This window comes from Haemaphysalis longicornis, unplaced genomic scaffold (genome assembly GCF_048455015.1).
Source record: "Haemaphysalis longicornis isolate Haplotype H1 unplaced genomic scaffold, Haemaphysalis longicornis Haplotype H1 scaffold_8, whole genome shotgun sequence".
NCBI lineage: Eukaryota > Metazoa > Arthropoda > Arachnida > Ixodida > Ixodidae > Haemaphysalis > Haemaphysalis longicornis.
Window position 1 is genome coordinate 159,116,554 of NW_027526445.1, and position 15,899 is coordinate 159,132,452.

A 15,899-nucleotide genomic window follows, 5' to 3' on the forward strand; every position below is an offset into this window, starting at 1 on the left:
ATCCGGCGCCGCCGTCTGCCCTCTCAATGGGGGATTATCCTTGAGGAATGCGAAGGGCCAGACAATCCGTCTCCCGCGCACGCCGCGACGAATTAGCGGTGGCTGCAGCGCAGTGTCGGCAGTGCTACGTCGCCAGACAGAGCGGCGCGTTCTCACGCGCAGCCCGGGCACCTGGCCGCTAACTCATAAGTGGACCTTACAACTCCCCCCTTTAAGAGGGTTACTGGGCCTCTTGGTTCAGTCAATCCGAAAAGAATTTAAAAGGGCCACTCGTTTCAACTCTCCTTCCGCAATAACAGCGGGATAAACAAACAAACAAACAAACAAACAAAAAACACGTGGAAGGAGCTAGGTATAACCACAAATGAGCCCCCTTCTATTTCTCCAGCTGATCCAACTCCCTCTAGCCTAAACTACAGACACAACCTATTCACTAGCCGTTCAACAGGGACGGAATACTCTAGAAAACCGGAAACACACCAAAAAATTGCTAAAAACACTAAGTGCGGGTAAAAAGAAATTGGGTCGTGTCTCCGGAGCGCGTAAACGCCACCAACAACGGGACAACTCAAGCTATAACACTGATGCGCGCTATAACCGCAAACGCGCACAATCATTCCGGCACTCGACAACAAGAACAAAAGGAATAAGAACTGGTAAAGAACGCGGGCAACTTTGCAGTCAACAAAAATAAAACGTTAATAAAGTTTGCATTGCCACTATGCGCACGCGCGCAAATGTTCTCCGTGACGGCGTAGCATGATAACGTTCCTTCAAGAATGTCCAGCTGTGCTTTCGCTCACTTGCGGTGCACAGAAAGTTCAGTTCGGTGCGCGGATCGATCAATTCGGTGCACGGATCGAGCACTCAAGGCATCTCGTCGCGCACAACCGCGGCACACACACACACACACACCACCAACGAAAAAGGACGGGTGAACGGGAACGTTCACGTCCGTCGTGGCGGTGTTAAGGCTCGGAGGCAATTCAATACTAGCCTCCCCAAGCAACAATCTGAAAGCAGGGGAGTGCATTCGCGTACTTCCCGCCCCCTCTGCAGATGATCCAGACCGCGTAGCGTTGCAATGTCAACGCAAGTCTCGACAATTTAGCCCCATGAGGCGAACACAACTTCGGGGAAGACGGAGTGGTATCACAAAATGCGGCTTCTCTTCCTGTCCCATAGGCCAAGTGGCCATGCCTCTCCAATGCCCCAACGTAAGGCAACGCTGCGCGCTGGCCGTGTGAGCGCAGGGTTGATGCTGGAGCGTAATGGCGGCCCGCGAACGCGACGACCTTCTCGGGATCATTCTTTCCCTTGCGCGCTGACTGCCCCACAACCACAACCTCACAAGCGCCTGTCACTACCAAGAACCGCTCGTGCACGCTAGGTGCATTCTGAGCAGCGGCCTGACAAAGACCGTTTTTCGGCTGTTTCAGCACGCACTCATCCTGGCCCAACTCAGAACTAGGGCCTGTGACACACTGCCAGGTCGCAGAACTTAGTGCGTCAACCCATCCAGCGCGGCTCCCGACTGAATCTCGGTAATGGCCGCAACCAACACTAAAGCTACGAAGCTCTATCTCAGCCACCGGTTTCGCGAGATCGCCGATTGCGTCTCGTTCCTCGCTTTCAACTGTAGCTGCCTCCTCACACGGTTTTTCCCTCTCCTTCACAACCTCCTCGGGAGCTCTCATTCTTGCTTTCGCAGTCTCCCCGCATGCGTTTTGGTGTTCTCCATCAACCTCCTCGGTTACACTCTCACTATCAAGACTACCAAACTCACGCGACACCTCCGTATCGTTAACTCCGTCTCTTTTTCGCTCCGTCTCGTCACATGCTTTCTCGTCTTCTATCTCCTTTCTCTTCTGGGCGGGCTCCTGAACGCCCGACACGGAGTTCGCTTTCTCGTGCAACTTTCGAGCGTAATTGGGAGCGCGGCGGGCCCCAAGACTTTCCTGCGCGACTCCAGCCTCCTCCGGTCCACCGATTAGAATTTGGGTACTGCCCGTGCCAGCAAGTTCAGCATGCATTAGCGCAGCATCCGGTGCAAAAGCAGCTGGCGGCTCTACACCCGCGACAACGGGGCTACCCCTTGACTCTGCTCCTATACCGGACGCGCTCGCTTGAACACTCCGCGTGCTCGCCTCCCTTTCCATGCAGCTGTTCACGGCTGAGCCGCTCGCTTCCCGTGCGCAGCCACGGCCGCTTATCTCGTCCTCGCGCGGCTTCGAATTGAAAAACAGGCTGCCCCCATTCAACTTTGCTGTCAGCGCGTAACTGGGCCTGTTCGAAGGGTTCTGTCTCATGCGCTGCAGCTCTATTCTCAAACTTTGCCTGCGAGGCTGCTCGTCCTGTTCGAGCATCACTTCATTACACCGCTCTACGGTATCACCGGCCGCGCCTACCTCGTCGCTCCTCATCCCAATGTCCATCTCCGCGCTTTCGACATCGGCGGAAATGCTAGGCTCGTGTAGGGAGTCACGGCTGCTTGCTTTGTCATCGCAATGTACAACCTCCAAACACTGGCCGGAACAGTTCAACTTCGCTGTTGCTATACAACTAGCTGGGTCTGTGCCCCATTGTTTCTGCTCGCGGGTGTCCGAGCGCACGGGCGTCTGCCTTCTCCGCTCCAGCTCCAACTCATACCTTCGCAACCGCTCTTCAGATTCGAGCTTCAGCTTTTGCATGCGCTCTTTAAATTCTCGCGCTGCTTTTCTCTCGCGTTCTTCGAATTCACGCGCTCTTTTCTCCTCTCGCTCTTGAAACTCCAACTCCATTCGCCTAATAATCATTGTTTCGGACTCCGCTTGGACCACCCCTCCTGCCGCCATGTTCGCCAGCATGCTCCGCGTGACTACCATGCAACCCAAGACTCAGCCTACACCGCCACAACGAAGCGCAAGAAATCCCACTCACCCGCACCTCCGGTGGTCGGCTGCCGCGTCGTTGGCCCCGTGCGCTGGCTTGGCTCTGCCGCAACACTCCGCGCGGGGCTCGGCTGGTGCCGATGAAGATGGGCTTGCGTCCGCTTGCTGCCCTTGGCTGTGGCCTGGTGTTCTCTTCTGCCAAATCCTGTCGACTGCGCCAGTGAAGATTGTTTCCCCGAAGTCCGGTGTCGATCAGGAACCCAATCGCCCGGGCTCCGGTTGATTTGGCAGGAGGCTGGCTGGGTGATGGTGTTGGAGTTCTTGGAGATGGCGGTCTAATTGACGAACTCGAGGCGTTGAAGTCGATTAAGTAAAACGGGAGTTTATGTACAGCTATTTACAGTATGAAAACTGGGTACATGAGAAATGAAAAGAAAAACTTCAAACTTCAGCTAGAAGCTAGCTCCGAGTGCGCACAAATCACTCGAGCTCCTCAACTTCGTCTAACTCTTCCTATTCTCGGAGCGTACATAAACCGCTCGAGAAACGACGGCCGAGACTCTGTCTCGCCGCAAGATCCGTCTAGTTGCCCGGTGCGGCGCTGCACCCTGAACCTCCGACGCGATCTTAACTTCGACTAGGGGGCTCCTAAATCCCAACCTAGCGTTAACGGTCGAGACTCCTTGTCTCGCCGGGAACTGCCAGCTCAGCGCTCAGACGAGAACGATTTCCAACGGCCAAGTTGGGTCTTATATAACCTCGAGATCACACTCTCTCGGGAACGCCCCCGTAGCGTTCGTACACGCGTATGGGCGTGCCCAAATACATGTAGACAGCTGTCACTCAGCACGCCACGGAATATTCATTGAGGCGCCGCCACCTTCGGGTCAACGGCACGCTCGTAGACGGGCAAGTTCGAGCGACCCCGCGGGGCGAAAACGAAAGACGGCGACAGTGCGTCATGCTGACCAGGGCGCGACAACAATGGAGACGCCGGTAATCCCAGCGGGTCCGGCAGGCGTTCCTGGAATCCGGCGCCGCCGTCTGCCCTCTCAATGGGGGATTATCCTTGAGGAATGCGAAGGGCCAGACAATCCGTCTCCCGCGCACGCCGCGACGAATTAGCGGTGGCTGCAGCGCAGTGTCGGCAGTGCTACGTCGCCAGACAGAGCGGCGCGTTCTCACGCGCAGCCCGGGCACCTGGCCGCTAACTCATAAGTGGACCTTACAGTGCCCATGCGGAAAGCAGCGAATTGTGGGAAAACACACACACGGACAGTTTTTATGAAGTTGCGGCCAGTGAGATTTCTATGGAAATTCATCCCACATGTCGAGGTCCCCATCGCAGTCGGGTAAATCTGAATAGGGCGAGTTGCCCGCCATGGCTTCTACATTTTATAACTGCACACAACACAGAGCACCAAAGGCAGACCACGGCGAAAACCGAAACCGCCTGGTGCTAACGACCAGTTGTTGCAAATGCGGTGGTAGCATCACCTGTTGAATTTCACCCCAACTGCTCGCTGTTGACGGTCTATAGGGACCGGGCGGCCGTTGTATGGCACCACCGTCGCTTCAGCGAACAGCGCCGCCCGTGGCGAACCGCTCGTCAGTGGAATGCCGGTGGCGGTCAGCGCAGCGTTGTTGTTCATGGCTTTCTGTCTTTTTTCTGCGGTGCGGGTTGCAAAGCGTACATAACCAGGAGGGCTTTTTTCAGGTCGGTAAATCTTGAACGTGGATGTGACCTTTTCGAGGGATGCCATGTGCGTGATTTACGCCCATACTCAGTATTTGCAAATAACAGACGACGCTCAATGCGCCAGGCTGGAAGCCGAGCTGGAAGTGAAAGTCCGTTCCTTTATGCGATTTTTTCATGCCTGCATGCAGTTCGCGTATCGAGGAGTATATTGCAGCTAAATGCTCCCACAAAGCCGGTGTGTGCAAACGATCCAGGAATGCTGCGGCGCTGGCCTTTGCAGCTGACGATGAAACGGCGTCGTGCACAAGCGAAAGGCAAAGTTGCCGGGTGTCTTCTAAGATTTACCTCAAAACATAAATTGTGATGGTCGACGCTTCCGTAACTTCATTAGCTACGGCTGAAACGTGTTTAAGTTCACAGAAATGCTCCTACAACAGTTATCGGGAATCGTTAAAGAATAAATACTGCATGATAGTAGAACGTTATCGCTTGTCATGGAGGAGCATTGCTTTGCAAGAATTGCAATGGTTGCTGGCTAGTTGGTTAATGGTTTTTCAAAAACCAATTCCTGAGTGGATGAAGGACGCGAGACAGGAGGGCGCCCGAAACCTGTACTCAGTTTCACAACAGAATGCTGCGGTCAAGCTGCCACCTACCCCTGAAAAATCTTGCACTCCTCCGCCTAACGACGATGATGTTTTTTTATAGCAACGCTTTCTCGTGTGTGTTACCTTGGTTGTCTTCTTGATTTGAACTTTGACTAACTGAGCTTCGAATTTGACCATCACGCAGTTTGTCTTTTGATCGCAGCGTCTTTGACTTTGACCATTTCCCATTCGATTTCGCGTGAAGAAAGCTTTGCATTCAACCATCGTAATCATTAGATCGAGGGATAGATGATTTTTCTGTTTAATTTTGAACTTCCATGCACCCTCTCCAAATCTAAACTTTTTCCATCGTGTCGGAAATGTGTCTGTGCTGAAGGACTCGGGCTGGTGCACCCATATTTGAGGCAACTAATCGCGCGTTTTTGGTGTCTTCACGAGGCATTTCACGATTTTTCAGGAATTCTGTAAAGAATGCTTAAGCATTCTTTATTCTAAGAGGTAATAAGAGGTAATAAGAGGTAATAATTCTAAGAGGTAATAAGACACAAGCCAGGCCGGCGCCATGGTTACCAGAAACGTTGAATAACGACTTAGAGACAGAGAGTTCGTTTGTGGAGATGCTTAACGCAAACACAGCCGTTGCTGTAACACGTGAACAGCACGGAGCGTTCTCGCACGCGATTCGTGCGTGCCGACATTGCGCGCGCGATTTTTTCACGCCAGCGTCGACGGTCAGAAAGGAGCCTCTGACCGTCGACTTGCGCCAATGGGGAGGCGTGCTCTCCGTGGCGGCAGTTTGAAAGTTCTCGGGACTTTAAAGGAGCCATGAAGAGAAAACACAAGTTTGGTTCATTCGAAAGGTTGCCTCGTTAGAACCATAACGACACCACTTATAACGCAAACTTCGCTCAAATAAGCTACATAATTAGGAAAAAAGGAAATGACCATGCGACCCACCAGCTCATTTTCCGCAACAGAACCTATGATGTCACTCGAGAATGCTCTGCGATTGGCGGAGCCCGGCAAAAGCAAACGCATGTTAGGCAGGGCTTACAGTTTGCATAGCGAGCTATATGCCCGTTAAACATACTGCACATTCCTTTTATGACACTAAGAACGGTGGAGTAAACGGTTTAAGTTCCGAATAAACACGCAAGCGTGTGCGCCAATGCGTACGAAACTACCGCCAGCCGAACTCGACATCTCGCCGTCGCCACCGTCGCGCAGACGAATATTCGGGTTCGAGGCTCTTCGGGGCCAACGAACCGTCCCAGCACGCACAGCCGCGACCTTGCTTGGTATCGTAATCCCTTCACAGGAGGTTTGCCCTCATATCGCCAACCAGCAAAGGTAAAAATAGAAACGAGGGGAGTAAGGAACAACAAGCAGCGACGAGATAGTGACAGTCGTCGCAGTTTCGGAATGGTGTTGGCTTGCTGCTATTGTTAGGAGCTCGTTGTTAGTTTACAACCACCGAAAACTTCAGTTTGTTCGAGTACTTTACAATGAAATTTCGTTGCTACGTTTTGAAATGCCCATGTAGTACGGGCAAATCGTCGAGGGAGTGCGATATCCCCGCCGGTGAAGAGATCTCCTTTCATGTGCTGCCAAACGACGAACCGCGGCGAAGCAAGTGGCTACGTTTTGTGAACTTTGCGAACGGAGAAGAAAGGGAGCTAAAGGAAGTACGAGTGTGCTCGCTTCATTTCCGACGAAGTGATTACGGCAGGGACGCTTACGTTAGCTCACTCCTGGGACATGCTGGCGCTCGTCGCCGACTTCGTCAAATCGCCGTAAGCGCTCTGACCTTGGGGGAAAAAATGCCGTACAAAGCGCGCATTGACGCTCGTATCTTTCTGGTCGGAGCAGAGAGCTCGCGCGAACGGCTTTCCATACACGACACCGGCCAACTAGCATAAGCGATACTGCTACTGAAATTGAACTATTATTAACCGTAATAAAAATACGGGACATACGTACCAGTCTGTATTCGTCCGTCGCGACGGGGCTGACGAGGCAGTGGTGCCGACGGCAGGGCGTTCGTCTGTTGTGGCTATCGCGGAATGGTCGCTTTCCCGTCCACCGCGTGTCCAACAACTCCTGCCGCTCGAGCACTTAGAAGCATTGAGCGTTCAAGTGGCGTGAGGTTGTTAAATGGAAGCCCTAGCTCCTCGGCGAGAGTTTTGTTCTCCGGATCAGGCGATTCCATGACTAGGGCTGCGGGTGCACTAGGTTTTAATAGTATTTTTAAAATGGCCGCCGTCTCGGTTTTGGCATGAGTTGCCCTCGTGTGGGTGCTATATGGAGTCGACATACTAAGTATCTGTTTCATGGACCGGCTCGTATGACGCCATTGTTCACGTCACCAAATGTGCAATTTTAGCGGGAGATTTAAAATTTTAACTTAAATTGCCTCATTTCTCAGTGAATAAAGCATCATTTGCTTACGGGAAAGCGCTTGGGGTACTATGAAACACCTAATCTTTCGAATAAAACAAACTTTTGTTTTCTCTTCATGGCTCCTTTAAAAATCGGGCTGGCTCTACTGCAGATATTTAAGCTTACCAAGGTGGCGAATATTTGACGGGCGCTTTCCCTAGCGGAGCGGATGATTCGTTTGTGCTTTGAGTGGCATCTTGAAGCGTGGTTAGAAGCAGTCGCTGGAGCAACCCGTGGCCGGTGACGTCGCCATACTGCCGCCGCCTGCAGCGCCGCGCTAAGCACGGCAACGTCAGCGCGCCTGGGTCGTACGCGGCGCGTTTTCGCGAACAGAAAACGTGCCATGCGCTTCACGCTTAACAGTACCCTTCGAAGCTCATTCTACTCTCTCGCCATGGCCTCGAGACTCCTGTCCGTCCCCCCTTGGTACCCTCACATCTCACGATGAGTCTTAATCACGTGCAGCAAAACGGAGGCTACCCTAGTTTGGCGCTGGTGTCTCCCTTTCCTGGCGTGCGATCACCGGCTAACGCTCATGCTAATCCCAGCTTCAAATCTTTTTGCACTACCGATTTTCTGTGCCATCACAACGAGGTTGCTTCGAAAGACGCGAGGAGGAATAGAGGTAGAGACCAGAGAGGCTAGGAGAGGAGTAGGATATTATTGAGGGAGAAAGTTAAGACGCAGAGATGGCTTAGGAAAAGAGGCATTGTGGAGGGAGCGAGGGAGGGAAGGGAAAATGTAGGAGGAGGAGGTCAGAATGGAAGTAAAGGGATGGCGTGGAAGGTATAGTTGAAGCAGGGATAATAAAGGCGGAAGAAGATAGGGACAATGTGAAGGGCGATCAGATGCGAGGAAGCGGAGGAGTAGTACATTGGGAAAGGGGAGGATGTGTTACGTGGAAGGGGCGGCCAAAATGCTATCCCCTTTTGACTGCGCTTGTGGCGAAGCAAGCAGATGCGCTGCCCATGGTTTGATAAAAGCCTATTGTCAAACATCTTTGCGGCGGCAGTTGAAAAGCAACCAGCTACCACTTGCATCATTCAGGGACAGTGTTTCGGTGCTTCCCAAAAGCGACTGAGCACGACTGAAATTACGCACATGGGTAACTAACTGTAGCCGCACTGTGCATGCAGGCTGATCACGTGCTGAAGTGGAAGCCCAGACGGTTCGCGTGGCTGTTCCTCAACGCTCACCTGGACAACAGGAGAGATCAGTGCAAGGCAACGGAAAACTTCGACAGAATATCCAAAGTCAAGCTAATCTTCACCGAGGAGACCCCCTGATTTTGGGAAGGCAGCCGCTCTCACCGGCCTTTTCATAACTTCTCACGCTGTCATAGGAAGGCTCGAAGTAGAAAGAGAATAAATCAACTCAAACGATGTTTTTATTTTTTTAAATAAAAACATTGTGCAGTGTTATGCACTGGAAGAGGCTTCAAGTCAAAGGAACGCAGGAAGACTTCCTCGAGTGGGGACTCCTGGTATGAAAACATTTCCTGGATTTTTAGATTGACGCATTCTTTCATCCACTCCGGCTGGGAAATCTTCGCTATGCTAAGGTGTCAGTGCGTGCATTCAAAGCGGATAGATTGCGACGTCCGATTAGGGCGACAAAATTGGGCAGGGCCATCCCTTCGTTTGATATTGCAGACGCCTTTTCAAGCTATCATAACCTGTGTTCCTGAATCGCAGCAACGTTATCCGTCCGGTGAGTAGTGTAACGGAAGCCCGCGATCTATTACAGGGATGTAAGAAGAATGCTGTTTTTTGCTCTGCAAAAACTGCGCTGCCGCCTTAAAAACTGCCGGTGCCGCGAAGCGGATGGTCTTGCTAGTGGGCAAGCCACATTAACGGGTCCTCCTTTGGGTTGGAGAGCGAGAAGGGAATACGAGACATGGCATAGACAACCGTTTAATAGGAATAAAATGCCCCTGCTCACCCCCGCGCACCGAGCTCCCGTCGGTGCCACACAATTCCAGCGGAGGTCCATTGCCGGTCCATTGCCGGTCCATTGCCGGTCCATTGGGTCGTCGTTCGGTCGTGCGCTGTAGGAGACGTCGACCGGTCGTAGCTGTCTTTGAAACAAGCCTAAGGTCTTCTTGTGTATTAGACTTTACGACGGAGGTGAGTCTTGGTCGACCTTGTGATTTGGATTCTTCAACGCGTCTGCTGCGCCCAGTCTTTCCCGCGCTTCCTCTGGGACTCCCCTTCTGCTACGGCGCCTAATAAGGGTTGCTTTCTTCTTAGTCCGACTGAGCCCGACATGGTCCGACTGGGCCTGTCGTGCCCTGTCGGAGAGGCCCTGTCGGGCCAAGTTGGACGCCGAGGCCGAATTCGCTCGGCGAGCGAATTCATCCGGCTCAGCCGTCCGGCTCAGCTGGCTCGGCCATCCGACTCGAGTTGGCTCCGCCCATCGGCCTTCGGCAACATGGCGGCGGCGGCCTGCGGCGACGGTATGCGTCGCACAACTTGATTGTGATATCAAAATCACAAGCTCTTGCAGAATTTACGACAAACCATGCCGGTTGTGAGTCGGTACTGCGACACGCATTTATCGTTTGTCTATTTCAAATGTTCGCGCTTTGTGTGGAGCCGAGGCAGAAAAGGCACCAGTACCAGCGTCTGCAGTGTGGTGCGCCGTGTTTTCGTTTTCTATCAAGTGTGTAGAGATACACTCGTCGTTGTCATCGCTAGCGCGACACGACCGATAAGTCCGACCGATAATTCATCGTGGCCCGGCTCTCGCGTGCTCCGAGCTGTCAAGGTCTGTCTCTCCGCGCTTGGATCATCGATAACGTTCAAAATACGGTCACTGTGAGTGAAATCAACGCGCAGAGCCGGTCAGCGCTTGTGTACAGTGCACGTTTTTATATCAATTGTGTACGCCGTGCTGTTATCTACGTTTGATGTATCGAAGTTCGGTTCTCGCAATCAGCCGTGTGCACCAAAATACACCATAATGTATGTCGCAGTTCTCCCGGAGTTGAATGTAATCTCCGATACTGCAAGAAGCGCATCGCACCCGAGAGGTGCACCTTTTACATCATTTTCCCTGTGTTATCTGCGCTGTTTGTAGTGATGTGTGGCGGTTTTTCTGCGTTTTAAAATGTGGGTGCCGCCGGTAATTTGGTGCCGGTGGTGGACTGCAGCGTTCCCAAACTAGCGACGTGAGTGCTCTGCTAGTTCGCCTATTTAGTGGTCGTGTGATGTGGTGGCAACTGTGCTTTGAGCAGCAACTGCAGTGTGTGTCCAGGCTGTTTTTTTCGCGTTCAGCACTGCCAGGTTACGTGACGTGTGCTTCATGCGAGATGCTGTTTCCGTTTGGGACTAGTTTTTGTGGTCATTTCACTTGCAGCTGTTGCATGTTTACGCATGCCGCGTATAGGCACTAGGTAAAGCTTCCATGCACCATTATTCAATAAAGTACATTTACTAATGAAGCACATGGTTATTGTTAATGTAATCATGCAGTCATGAGATATTCCTGTGAGTAGTGTTTACACACCATGTTCACAAAATGGTTTCTATCATAAACCTTTTCAAATGCCCATTTACGCTTTTGTTGTTGTTGTTTGCTTTTAGCCACACCAAAGTTGGCTAGGTTGTGGTCTTCCCTGAACTCTTAAAATGCCAGCATTGTCAATTATATTCATCAGTGGTAATTCGTGTTCCGTGGGCAGCACATGCGGCTTCTTTTGGGAATACCTCTTTGCTCCCAACGTATCCAGTATTGTCCAGCTTCATTAAGCTCGTCGGATATGAGGGGTCGCAATTTGCTGCTTTGTTGTTTGGTTCTAGCGATTAACTGAAAAACCCGAACTGTGACTCTCGATCACGCCCGATTCAGCAGTTGGCGATGTCGCCGCTGGCAATGATCTTTTCTTCCTTTCCCCTACTTCGATTTCATTGTATATCGCTTTCGGAACCACTTGTTCCCAATATGCATGCGGGACAAATCCGCAGTGCTCTGCTCCGCTAAAGTACATTTTAAGTGCAATGCACTTCTTAAGCGACCCTGAACCTGCGTCCACCGGCGATGTCCGCGCACGTGGAGATAGGCGCGCGCAGCCTGGCCGCTGACATGGCACAAACCCACGTGGGGGATTGGCCAGGAATCTCCTCGTCTTCCTTGGCAACGGGGGGAGATGGGCGCGCGCTGCCTGGCCGCTGACATGGCACATACCCACGTGGGGGATTGGCCAAGAATCGGGCGTGAGAAGGGCTAATGCACCTGCTTAAAGGAGTACTGACACGTAATTTCAAAGCTGAGATCCGCTCTAGCAATCAAGTACAACGACAACACAAATAGGTGTCTGTGAATAAATGCATCTTTCTTTCTTTGTAGTTGTGTGTGTGTGATCTCTCTTTCGCGAACATTACCGAACCGCGCAAATTCAACTCGTGCATTCGCACTTTCACATTCTTCCCCTCGGGGAAATGCGGGGAATTTTTTTGGCCAGCTGCGTGGCTGGGATCTCACGTGCTGGATTTTCTTTCCCCGGATAATGTCTACATACGAACTTGTCCGCGAGGTGTTAAATTTTAGTGACTCAGTTGCACGCGAACTGCTTCCAGCGGCCAGCATTTTAATGAATCCAATAGAGTGCTGTTGTTGAATCTGTCCGTAGGTAGATGTTTGAAGGCTGTTGCTTGAGGGTTTCTAAAATATAGCCACACAACCGACCAGCAAGCAGGCATGCCATCAGTTCCAGTCTCGCCAGTATAATTTCCTTGCCTGGTGCCACCCTTTGTTTGCTAACCAGAGTTGTCGATCTTGTACCGTTTTCACCCTCCGGGGTGAGGTAGGCAACTGCCTCATATGCCATTGGACGGGTATCGGCAGAAACGTGAAAGCAGTCCGTCCTCCCTCCATTTGTTTGCGACCTGTAGTACCGGGGTACTTTAACCTCAGGGAGATAGGGAGTCCGTCTAGCTACACCTTCCAGGCCGCCATGATGATGTTAGGTAGCGTGTTCAAGTTGACGTTTTTACGCCACAGTTTGTGGAACAGGAGCTTGGCATGGACAATGAAGGGAGAAAGCCCCCCCCCCCCCCAGGTGCTTCATGTTGAACCTCAGTGCAAACCACAAGACGCAAGACGATAGCAATAGGACGCACGAAGTGCTGCTATGTCCTGTCGTTTGCGCTAGGGTTCAACATGCATCACCAATTCTCCAATGTTTTGACGTTGCGCCCTAGTAGGTCACATATCCACACCATTGTTTGTAGCATGGGCCAATTTGTGAATGCTTCTATGCCATGAATACAATTTATATGGAGAGAATGTTAAATGGCGAGCACACGGGTTTCACGAAAGTTGCAAAACCTTCAGCACACCCGAAAAATAACCGAGAAGCATGATAGCCCGGGAGTCGTGTTGAAATCCCTGGCATAGCATTTTACTGCTTCAAATATTTCAGTTGCATTGTTGTAGAGCTTCACTGCAGCTTTCTCGCTTCCAGCTCCTGTGAGCACGTCATCCGTGTACGTCTCACAGTTTGAGGGTACTGCTCTTTAAGTGGTGTTGAAGCGTTTCGGAAAGTAGAAATGGGTTAGCCATCATTCCGAAAGGGATGTGGGTCATGCAGCAAGTCAAAACTGGTGAAAGTGGTACACCCGATTTGGTATTGCTTGAAACCACAGGAAACGCAATGCATCTCTGTCCACCGGTTTTATGCCAACCTTTAAAAATGCTTGTTTGATATCTGACCCCAGCGCCACTCGGTGTCTTCGGAAGATCAGAAGTAGGGTGTATGCACTGGGATTTTGACCGTGCGGCGATGCTACCTACGCGGCGGCACCGACACCATATCCACGGTTTCATTCTGCCGCAGCATGCTTCCCGACGCTAAACGTGGTTTGCGGCATGGTGTTGGTAAGAACGTTCGTGTGGGCAGTGTTTTTTTCTGCGTGATTCATGGGTTTGTGAAGGCCTTGTCACAAGGAATAGTCAGCATTGTTTTTGTTTCGAAATTTCATACTGTGCTGTTCACTCTTCCACAACCGCAGACCCGAAGCAGGCCGCACAACAAAAGCAAGCGTGTCGCATTTTTTCTGTTTTGAAGCGATAGCTCACAGCAGAAGACGGTCTGACTTCATGCAACGAATTCGCAAAGAAGCTATCGATGATGGGTCTAATCAGTACCAAATCAGGTGCACCCATTTTGTTTCAGGTGGAGACGACGGGCGTCAAAGCTTTCACCTCATACCTTGCACATGCTTGTAAAACGATGTGTTAAGGTAGCCGACGTGCTTTATCGATGAGGCTAACCCAACTGGGCATCCAGCCGCAGCCTTGTCTACTTCGAATGCTTTGAGGTGAATACGTGTGTACATGACATGCAACTTTTTGTCAGGTAACTGTGGGCATCCAACTCTTTTGTCGTCTTTGACTGCTCTTTAATAACCAAGCGCATTCTGTGATTATGCACTAAAGCTTGACGTTGGCTATACAATTTGAATACTTAAAAAACAGCGCTGAGATGACTTATGGAGTGACAAACTAGAGCACAATTGTTTATCGCTTGTCTCGGCGCTGTTTTGGAAGTATTCAAAGCATGTTCCATAATCTTGTTTTGCTTATAATTTCAACCTGGTGTACACCGAAAAAAAAGCACTTGAAAATTATTAGTGGAATCTTTGTCGACGTGGCTGCACCTAATTTTACTTCTATATCTAGCGATCGCTTCCACCTAGAACCTCTGCGTAATTGCTCACCTTCATTGGGAGCTTAGGTAGAGGACAGTCACGTTCAACACACCAGAACACAGTTGCCAGAGCACCTCACCGTCTCTCGTACTCCCCAAGAAGCGCGCAGCGTGCCTGGGTGGCTCGGTAAAGCCAGTGCCTCATCCCGCACGCCGTCGCCACCACATCAAATATCATCGCAGTCTTGGGCGGAGAAATGTTCCTAGCTCGAGACACGGTTTTTTGAAGCAACCCCAAAATATGAAAATCAATGCATGGAGATCACACCGAGATAGTGCAAAGCGGACTGCTTAACAGGCGCCTGTCCAACGGTTGTTAGACAGGTGCGGATAGCGGTGCAGAGACCACTGCGCAATGTTTTAAGCATGTGACAAAGTGTAAGGTGAAAGCTTCAAGGCCCGTCGTTTCCACTTGAAATGAAACGGGTGCAACAGATTCAGTACTGATTAGTCAAATTATCGACAACTTCTTAGTAAATTCGTCGCGTGAAGTCGGTCTGTCGTCAAGCGCTGCTCTATCCTTTGCTTCGAAGCAGCAAAATAAAAATGACACTCTTGCTTTTGTCATGCGGCCTGCTTCGGATCTGCGGTTTTAGCAAGCGTGCACAGCGCAGTCCGGAATTTCGACGCGAAAACAATGCTGACTACTACTTGTAACAAGGAGTTCGCAAACCCACAAATCAGTCGGGGAAAAAAACACTGTCCACATAAACGTTTTTGCTAACACCACACTGCGAACCACGTTTCGCATCAGGAACGCCGCGGCCCATGCGGGAAAATGCAACCGTGCAGATGGCATCGGTGCAGCTGCGCAAATAGCACCGCCACGTATTCGAAAGCCTATTGCATACGCCCTTTAGACTGACTAAATCGGAGGTCAGGTTCAGTCCCAATTCAAAGTTATTGAAATATTTTGGTGAGTTACTGTGCGATGAGGCGTCAAAAACCACCCGAATGTTGTGAGAGTATCGTGCAACAGCCTGGTGCAGCATGTAGTAAACGGCATCGGTTTCACTCGTACTGTCCATAAGTTTTGCTATCCATAGCTGGTCGTAGTTTCTGATCACAGCGTCGGTAGTCCTGACACAACTATTGGGAGTTTAGAAAGTGCCTTATCAAGTGGTGTAGCGACATTGGCTTCCAAGGAAACGCCTCCTTATAATGCCCATCAATTTGTTTGATGGTCTCGAAAAATTCAAGGTTGGGATGGGGACTGCTTGTTTCCTCGATTTCATTCACTCCAGTTGATTCCAGTGTCCAGAACGTGGTCAGCATATCAGCCACATCTCTTTCGATGGCAGAAATTTGCAGCACGACTGTTTTTGTGCACTGCACCGCTACCTGAAGGGCTGCCACTCCTACCGTTGTGCGCAGATTTTCCCCAGCTCAATTCATGGTAATTTTACATTCATCTGTTGTGACGCCATCCTTTGAGGTTCGTCACAGTTTGTTTGTTCAATTACTTGAATTGCTGCTGTTTGAACTGGAGAGTTGCTCTCGGTCACCATACATCTAATGCTGCAGCCGTGCCAAGCATTGCATGATGTGGTCAGTGTACTCCAGTATCCAAGTCA

At 51.0% G+C, this 15,899-nt stretch overlaps 1 protein-coding gene across 1 annotated transcript in view; it reads left to right on the top strand.

Moving 5' to 3' along the window:
- The window catches only part of LOC144149854 (uncharacterized), a 59,405-nt gene extending 50,482 nt beyond the window's left edge, over positions 1 to 8,923 (top strand). The window contains exon 6 of the mRNA XM_077681565.1: positions 8,753 to 8,923. Within this exon, the coding sequence (XP_077537691.1) occupies positions 8,753 to 8,902 (150 nt within the window). The 3' untranslated portion in view covers positions 8,903 to 8,923. The remainder of the gene's footprint in view (positions 1 to 8,752) is intronic.
- Positions 8,924 to 15,899: the final 6,976 nt, after the last annotated feature.